At 38.8% G+C, this 9688-nt stretch overlaps 1 protein-coding gene across 3 annotated transcripts in view; it reads right to left on the bottom strand.

The window, feature by feature from the left end:
- Positions 1 to 1812: 1812 nt before the first annotated feature.
- The window catches only part of PDE7A (phosphodiesterase 7A), a 76534-nt gene continuing 68658 nt past the window's right edge, over positions 1813 to 9688 (bottom strand). For all 3 annotated transcript variants that reach the window (XM_082329400.1, XM_082329402.1, XM_082329401.1), the window contains 6 exons: positions 7973 to 8104; positions 7539 to 7630; positions 6710 to 6854; positions 5749 to 5845; positions 4639 to 4719; positions 1813 to 2756 (listed from right to left, as the gene is read on the bottom strand). In XM_082329400.1, coding sequence (XP_082185526.1) covers positions 2545 to 2756; positions 4639 to 4719; positions 5749 to 5845; positions 6710 to 6854; positions 7539 to 7630; positions 7973 to 8104 — 759 coding nt within the window. In that variant the 3' untranslated portion in view covers positions 1813 to 2544. The remainder of the gene's footprint in view (positions 2757 to 4638; positions 4720 to 5748; positions 5846 to 6709; positions 6855 to 7538; positions 7631 to 7972; positions 8105 to 9688) is intronic.

Here is a 9688-nt window from a genome sequence, read left to right as displayed (position 1 = left end):
CACCAGTTCCTATCAGAGCAGATCAATCTTGCTGACAGCAAGATTGCACAAAGTTCAAGAATCGCAGGTTGTTTATAAATATTATATTGAAATATTACTGTATGCATATTTGTAAATTCATTTGTTTTAATTTTCATTAAAATGCATATTAAAATGTGCTTATAAATAGCCTGTAACAAGTAGCAAAATTTATATTGCTGTTGAGGCCTCGTCTTTAAGCCAAGTCGCATTTTTAGAAAAAAAAGTCACAGAAGACATCAGCAGATACTGATTTTAGTGGTTGTGTTGAAAATAGCTGCAGGCTCGGAATATGCTTTATTCAAAAAACGTCGAAGAGGAATCAATACTTGTCCACACTCGACCCTACGAATCTGCCCAGGCCACAGGGAAGCTGCTCAGCCGCAGTCTCCCTGTCGTAAGTTACTCACAGAGCCACGAGTTACCTCTCTGTCCTGGCAGCTCCGACCACCGCTGGCAAGTATCGCCCTTTCAAAGGCGACCGGTTAGAATAAGGCTTTTCTGTTACCGCAGGTTATAACCAAGGCTCGGTATCGCATCTGCTCCTTCTCTCCTGAAGGCAAACAGCAACAACTTGCACTGACAGCAAAGGAAGGAAGTTCACGCAGGTTCGAAAAAAGGGTTTCATTATAAATTTATTTCTTTAAACATGGCCACTTTGAGATTAATGATACTACTTCAGGGAACATGAAAGAATAATAAACAACTTAATTTTAGAAGGGAAACAATCAGGTAAGTCAGGATTTGCTTTTCAAACAGTAAAAGGCCAAGCTCCGAGAGGCAATAAGTTTGAGGACTAGTAATTTCAAATCCAAAAGTTGGCTTAGTTTTACAGTGAAAGCTGACTGCAACCTTAGCTACCTTTCCATAATGCTGGACTCGGACGTAACTTAAAATGTACAGGAGCATAATGTGAAAAGATTTTTTTTATTAATTAAAAGTTAACAGCAACAGGCACATATTAAAATGAATATGGCAAAGCCTTTACAAATGGCTTTACGCTGAAGCTGTCTCCCCAAAATGGCTGTTGCAACAAACTGTAAACAGAATTAATAAACAGTCTTTTACAATAATAACAGGGAAATACAAATGAACTAAAAGAAAGCACCAGTTTCTCAAACTAGATTACAGTTGTGCTTACTGTACTTAAAACAATGTAAAACAAATTACAAAAATGGAATGTTTTAAGTTTAAAATTAGTCCTTTAATTTTGTCCTAAAAAACACCTTCTCCTTTTCCCATCAAAAACCCATTAGTGGGTAATGTTTCAGTAGAGGGAGGAATACGTAAACAATGCACTTTTTTTTTTTATTATTTTTCAAATCAAAAACAAATTTGGTCACTTAGCTTTGTGCATAGTTTAAGGCATCTGTAGCAATTTGTTACAGTTTCCTCCCCGATGTGGCTGTTCATGAAATTGTCACATTCTAAAAGAATAAATTAAAAAAAAAAAAAAAAAATGCTGCCGTTCAAACCCTTCCCGGTACCCTCCCGCCCCCCCCGCCCCCCCCAAACATACTCACACACCCACACATACACACACGCTGCAGCGAAAGGGGCATTTGTACCCTTGTTCTGAAGGACACGCTTCCCATCCCACTTTATTTCAGATTGGCAAATACCCTGAGCTGATTATGGTGTTTAGACATTCCACCTTTTTCTTGCATGTGCAGTTCAAGTGTACAATAGTGGAAACAACATGCGATGTTTCCACTGCAGAATCGCAATGCAGTTCGGACGCTTCCCCCCACCCCCCCGCCCCTCCCCTTCCCAAATTCAGAAGTGTTTTCCGCTGTTAAAAAATTGCATTCCCATATAGCACTGGAGTAAAGCTTGGCTGTGCTCTATGACGAATGCTCAGTTCCCAGTGCACAAACGAAATTATGGCAAATGGGAGGCTTTTCTGGCATCCAAAGAAACAAGAGCTGCAGTCTCAGATTTGATCTTTTTCTTTTAAAAAAGCAAAAAAAACGAGTTAGTGGTTCCTTCACAGCCATGCGCAAAGGTTAAGTCTAGAACCGATAGTTTTCAGAGTACGTTTGTAAACATCAAGTCTTGCCAGAGGCAGCAGAGGATGGGCACTTCACATTTCCGTATTAAAACAGGGACTGAGTGGAAGGTATGCTTTGAACACATTTATGCAAGTCTTGCTGAATTCCAAGAAAGTGGAACAATCCATCTCAAGTCTTAGATTTGAAGACCGTATTCCAAATTTCACTGAAAAACCAAAACCGTGTGGCACAATGAAGCTTTCGTACTGTTCCTTCGAGGCTCAGTCACTGCTGTGCTTTGCATATTCAAGGTTCCGAACGAAAACCAACTGAGGCGTGTGCATATTGCTCTATGTTCAGATCTTGCAGGTTAAAAAAATTCTGGTTCAAATGGTCTGTGTCAAAGGAAAACTTGGAAATAAATAATGCTGGCATCATTTTACCATTTTACCAAAACCTTGGGCAGGCAAATATCTCCTTTAATCCAACCGTGCAGATACCAAGAGAAGAGGCAGTTTTGTCATGAAGATTGAGGTCAGGACAATCGAGGTTCCTGAGGTAATATGTCTGAGTCCATTTCCTCAAAAGCGGGGTCACCATCGTCACCGCTGCCAGACTGTTCCCTCTGCACTCCCTTCCAGCTAGCCTTGTTCAGTCCCAAGTGGCCAAGCATCGTCTGCGACAGCCTGGTGTTTGAAAACCGGGCCCATTCCCCAAACAGCGGCTCCACTAAGTAGGTCATAAAACCTTCGAAAGCAAGCAAACATACATATCCAAGTGAAAAAAAAACCGGGAAAAAACCCACTCCAACTAAATATTTTAAATTAGTCACAAAAAATAAACAATGCATCAGAGTATTCTTCTCCAGTGTGCATTTTCAATATTTAGGGCACCTTTACAAAATAATCTCTCAAAATGCAGAAGATTTTACTGGTCAGTCAAAAGAACAGCACTATCGAGTACTGTGTTCAGTTTTGGGCCCCTCACTACAAGAAGGACATCGAGGTGCTGGAGCGTGTCCAGAGGAGGGCAACGAAGTTGGTGAAGGGTCTGGAGCACAAGTCTTCTGAGGAGAGGCTGAGGGAGCTGGGGTTGTTTAGTCTGGAGAAGAGGAGGCTCGGGGGAGACCTTATCGCTCTCTACAACTACCTGAAAGGGGGTTGTAGTGAGGTGGGGGTCGGTCTCTTCTCCCTAGTTATGAGTGACAGGACGAGAGGAAACGGCCTCAAGCTGCGCCAGGGGAAGTTTAGGTTGGATATTAGGAAAAACTTCTTCACCGAGAGGGTGGTCAAGCATTGGAACAGGCTGCCCAGGGAAGTGGTTGAGTCCCCATCCCTGGAGGTATTTGAAGAACGGATAGATATGGTGCTTAGGGACATGGTATAGTGATGGACTTGGCAGTGATAGGTTAATGGTTGGACTCGATGATCTTAAGGATCTTTTCCAACCTGAACAATTCTATGATTCTATGATTATATTGGATTACTAATTAACCTCCTTTCTTTAACAACAATGACTAAGTAAAGGAAAATATTGGAAAACATGGGGGGAGAATCTAAACATCAGCAAAACTAAGTCACACAAACTACTTTAGAAAACCTAAATTTCTAAAAGACAGATTTTGTAACAAATTAACCCATAGACAATCTGAACTATATTGCACGGGGGGGGAGGGGGCGGGGGGGCCCAGTCTTTTTACAATATTAAGCTGATTAAAAATACTGAAAAATACAAATCAGAAAATTTTTAAGCCAAAAGGCCACAGAACATCAACATGCAAACATTTATATACGTGTGTGTGTATGCGCATGTGCACTTATTTATAGCGTCTATTTCCATGAACCAAAAATTCAATGGTAAGAATACCAAAACTGAATCTGTCAATTACAGAAATGTATGATTTTCTAACATTCTAAACTAAAACAGTGCAGCCGATTGAGCAGATCAGTTTTTTGTCTCTAATTTCAAGTGCTAATTCATATTATGTTTGTTAATTTGATTCTTTTCTTTACTATGTTTTTAATTGAGTGCCATTCAATCTACATGAACAACTTTAATAAAAAAAAAAAACTATAAAAAAGTCAGTCCTTTTGCTATTTTAAATTCAACTCGAGTTAGCAAGAAAATAACACAATGGCCATTCATGGTTCTCCACCAAATATCTGCCCACCACCCTTTTTACGGCTGCATTTAAAAGGAATGCTACCGTTCCCGAGAGCGAAACCCTGAGAGCTGGCAGCCTGTTGTGGCAACCTCGCTGCGAAAGGCACCGGGGGCTGCATGGACAAGGGAATGAACGCTCCTCCTCTTCCCACACCGGCCACTTCAGATGAGGGAAGTCCCGGGCAGCAGCGCAGGGGAAGTCAGACAGCGGCTTCCCATGCTGCGCCTGCTCTGTGAGAAAACACAGGGGCTTCGGTCTCCAGCACCGTCAGCGCAGCGCCTTTCCTAAACGCTCCATTCAAGGGAGAAAGGTATATCGAATTGAAAAAAATTGCTCTTTGGAACAAAGTGCTGCTGCACACACACACACAGAGCATGTATAAACTCTAGGAAATGTATCTAAAAGGTACTTTTTTCAAATTGCATCCTGAAAGAAATCTACTAAAATAAACTGAACTGCAGTTACCAATCTGGATGTTGGCAATAGTTTCTGTCTGTCGGTCACAAAGTGGACTCACACCCAAGTGATACTTTTTTTCAATATCTCCTAAAGAAATGAAAGTATAATACAACCATGAAGTCATCAAGTCCAGACCCAAATGGAACCATCAAACACTGGTAGAAGTGAGTTGTGCAAGTTGGTTAACAAGGATGGTATCTTCCAGCAGGCTGAATGCATTTACTTCCCTCCCCCATCTCCCAAAAAAACCCCAAGTAGGTCTGTCAGTGAGACTAACAGTACTCTGTATTTTTCATCAAACCATAATTAAAGAAAAAACCATCAAATCACAGGTTTCCTGAAGGATTAACACACTTCCTTGCAAAACCTCCTAGACCGCCATAGAAATGACAAATGAAGATCCCCCCTTCGCAATATGGAAGAGAATAGCTTAGCCTTCAGAAATTTCTCACTGAAGGCAATTTGTTGTTCTGCTTCCCCACCACCTTTCTCTAAGAATAAGCTTCACATGATTAGCACCAAATAAAGCAGTCTGTTCCCCATTTATCGGATCCATGCACAAATTAGCATGTCTCAAGTCAGCTAAACTAGCCTGAAGAAAGGAGAAGCACAATTTTATTATTAAAACAATTTAATAATAATGGAGACAATTCACTCCATTTGTCAATTCAAAGCTTTATTAACTTCTTACATAAGTAAGTAGCCTTAACTCTATGGTAACTAAAAATCTCCTCCCCAGCTCTTACCTGCTTACCAACAGGCCTCACAGCCAAAGTTTAAATATTGAAGATACTTCATGAATATAATTCATAATTTACTGAAACCACTAGGTAAACGTAAAGTGGGCATAATCATTCATCTGAAGCACCTTTCAGGCTGAAGGACCTATTGAACCAGCCATTCTAGAGTCAGATTCTAAGCAGATTCTTCGTTGGGTTTTAGTAACACAGACCTTTTGCAAGAAGTACAACCCATGAAAGTAAAAAAATCCCATAATGTACTGTAAATCTCTATTAGTCCTAAATATAAGTCCCTTTATTTGCAAGTAGCTATGACTCATAGTTGTTCTCTCCACAAATACATTATGTACCAACAGATACTTCTACTCTTACTTGCCTTGATGGAAGAACTCCTCTGTTACTTTTTCACTCCACTGCTTACTCAGCTCCCACGTCCGACAGGGATTACAAATATCAGCACACTTCAAAGCCATCTAGTAAGTTAAGATACAGTGTTAGATCACCTCTCCCTCCAACAGAAGCATCTGTAATTATTTATTTCCTGACAGCAGATTATTTTAAGTTTTGTGAGTAACAAACCTACCTACCATTTGTGCTTCTCTCTAAAGTTATGTTCTATAATCATACTTAAAAAATGCTCAGGGAACTATCAGATCTCATGATCATCTCTGAGTAATATGGAAATTCAGTCAAGTCAAAGTATTTCGGGGCACTATATTTAGTATATTCACTAGTACAGGAGACAACAATAAATTCAGAAAAAGAAACATCAAAGTAAGAAGTCTTTTGCATGTCTGGCTCTGAAGTTCACATTTTTAATAATGGTTTGCACATGACTGAACTTATCTCTTTGTCCAGTTTCTTTTATAGCCCACAATATGAACCTAAAAATAAAAATTTCTATAAACCTAAAGAAGACGCTCAAATCTTTTGTTTTTAAAGCTTGCTAAACCTCTCTCTAGCACAGCTGCAAACTGATTCACAACAATACTGCTTTCCTTTCCTGAAATAGGTTCTGACAAAGCTTTTCACAGTTCTGAGACTGCACTGGCGTCAATAGAAGAACTAAACCTTGTCTAAACACAACTCTCCTTGGTTTAGCAGCTCTAAGCTATCGGTCTTACCAACACACAGCATCACTTGGGAGAAGTGCTGGGAGGAGGGGGAAGACTGAAGTGGAGGGAACAACCTTTTTGTAATGAAACAAAATGACTAAAAGATATTTCTACTTCATTTTGAAAGTAGGAGCTGGTCTGGAAGAAGTAGTATTTAACATCTTAAGTAAATTACTGTTGATGCTAAAATGATGTTTTCAAAAATGTTACCAAAAATATCACCTGTAAAATGAAGTGACGATGGTTCGCATTCTCTAAACATAGGTCTCCTCTATCCAAATGGGATCGAAACATGGACAGATACTCATTTTGCTGACTGATGTCTGTGGCAAGAATGAGATCACCTATCTGGCTTTCCATCAGCTGCCTGAAATTAGTGATACCAAATATTGAAAAAGCATAACAGTTAAGAACAACAGCCATCACTATATTTACATGTCTTTATCATATTATTATACAAATACAAGCTTTATAATCAGCTTTTTCACTGAACTGTTTTGGTTTGTTGTTGTTTTTTTTTTTTTTTTTTTTTTTTTTTTTTTTTTTTTTTATCCCCCCCCCCCCAAAAAAATCCTACAACATCCACAGAAATATCAGGATGTTTCATTGGCAGTTTTCAGGAAGACTAAAACAATTTTTAGGTGGTTCCCCCCCGCCTTTTTTTTTTTTTTTTTTCCCTCCTTAAAAATGCACAAACTAATTGTTTAAAGCTTATTTCTTGCTAAAGTAGGTGAAGAGGGTCTATTTTAAACTGCAGTTGCGGTGGCAGAATGAGAAAAGGCTGCCAAGTTTAATCTAAACAGGTGCTTGACTATATGAATACACTTCTTCAGTGTGCTCGCAGTAAATTTTATTTTCCGAATATCACATTGCACCATGAACTGCTCTACTCCAACAGCATGGTATCTGGGAATTCTTAAAATAGATCACAATCTACGTTTCGTATTCGGAACTGCCATGCAATAATTTAGCTTTTTTTGCAAGGCTGTCTTACTTCAGTGACAGCTTGCTTACATCTTAAACTAATCTATGCTATTTTGTATAAACATACCTGTTTTCTAATGACATATGTGCAAATAAACCGGACTCTCTCAGCAACCCCACTGCTGATCTCCAGTGATGGTTCTCTAATACTGAGGTATTCTGTGAATGAAAAGGGTATTACATGTATCAATCAATGACTTTTTCTTAAACTGAAGAGCTATATACTAAGAGCAATACCAGACAGTTTCGTTGGGTTTTGGGGGTGGTATTTTTCTTTCTTTTTCTTTTTTTTTTTTTTCTTTTTTTTCTCCAAGGAGGTTAAAACTCACAAATCCTGAATACTTTTGTTAGCTCGCAATTTTTTTTATCCCAGTGATATGGAAACAACGTCCTGATTCAAACCTACCACTAGCTAAACACATCACAATTTATACTCCTCTTCTGTACTCCGCAAGCATTCTCCAAACTTGGTTTTAACAAAAAAAACAATCTTGTCCTTACCTTATATAAAGTTGCTAAGTAATGGTTTGTTTTAATTAGGAAAGGTTGGTTAACACCTGGGTGATCCAAGTCATGTGTGGCAGCTGCTATTAAACTGAGCAGAACATCCCATGGAGTTAAAGATTTGGAAAGCTGTAAGATAATAACAACAAATGTAATTCTGTTAGCAATGCAAGCATGCCCTTAGAAAAAGTCCATGGGTGTCATATTTTTTTTCTTTTTTAGTGATTAAATGCCAATAGAAACTCAGAGAAAATTTTAATAATGTAGAACTAATATTCCACTGACTTTTCACAGTATTTCCCCCCAAAAAAGCTACAAAATCTCAACAATGGTTTAAGCATTCTTCTTTCTGAATGGGAAGGTTCAGTCTTAAAAAATGCTGGCATACAAAATGCTACTTTCTGGCTGCTAATGAAGTACTATTCCTAACCAGATCCTGTAAAAGCAGCAAATTCTTAAATTTAGCTCTCCATCTCATTTACCAAGTCTGTCTGTATGTGTCAATTCTGCTTTAAATACAGGGTATATTTTAAAAACCATAAAAACCTTTCATCTTAAAATGAAGAAACTAATGCTCTAGAAGACTTTAGAACTGTTCAGAATGGATTTCTACTGTTACACAAAATTATATTTCAAAGTCTGCCAGGAAAAGAACCAAAGGAGGAAAGTCTGCCAAAAATAAGTATTTTCAAGAAGTACGTGCATGCCGATTAACTCGGCATGAAACTACATGGACTGATTTTCACTGTTCATAGCTGTTACTACTTCTGGTTGGGAGGTCTGTGAGTTAAACTCAGTAATAAAGTCTGGCTTGCATTAAAACACAAGGAATAGTTCTGCCTGCACAAAAGTGAAATGCAGTAAACACCCTGCGAGGACAGAAGTTTATATTCCGTGTTGCATTTGCCATCTATCATGCCTCACGTGTTTATAATGTACTTTGGTGCAACAGAACCAGTAGCTGTATGTGTTACTAAAAATACAAAGTCTATACTTGTATCCGAAGCATTACAAAAGTTCCATCACGAGTATTAAATAAAAAATGCTCAGAGCTTCCAAACTGCATGCCATAAAAAAAGCTCATCATGTATCAGCTCTGATTTGGCTCACTGCACCGACCATTGATCTGAGAGCAGCACTGAGAAACTGAGTGGGAGGAGTGGGCAAAGAGCCTCTGAAAAACACCCATGGAGCCAGAACTTACTTGCTTTTACCGAGGAAGCAGAATAAAGAGCTATGCTGCTCAAGAGAATACCAGATTAGTGATAACCTGCGTCAAGGTAGACAACTTCTCACCTGGCTAGAGAGCACTACAGTTTTCAATTTAATACAGAAGGACAGGATTTAGCCCTGAAATTTTCTGAAGCATCACTTACAGCAGACTGCCAGCAGTCCAAGTAATAAGAAACAAACACTCAACTAGCTCAGCTCTTTAAGGTCTGTCACACTGCCCCTTTTTAGAAAGAAAGGCCAAGGAGAACTACTGATGTCTTGCTATAAGGTGGCTTTTTTATTCATTAACGTCAAAGATGAGCGAAGCAAGGGTAACAGTAGTTTCTGGAGGAAAAAAAAAAAAAAAACAAAACACCAAAAGAAAAAAAAAAAAAACAACAACAACACTTCAAACCATGAATACACAAGTTTATTATTGCCAGCTCTGACTCAGGCTGCGATTCTATGTAAATGTCTTGGGGCACAGCGCTATGTTCAACA

The sequence above is a fragment of the Platalea leucorodia genome (genome assembly GCF_965183815.1).
Source record: "Platalea leucorodia genome assembly, chromosome: 1".
NCBI classification, from domain to species: Eukaryota; Metazoa; Chordata; class Aves; order Pelecaniformes; family Threskiornithidae; genus Platalea; species Platalea leucorodia.
The sequence above is the reverse complement of the archived record's forward strand: the minus strand, read 5'-3'. Positions and strand labels throughout refer to the sequence as shown.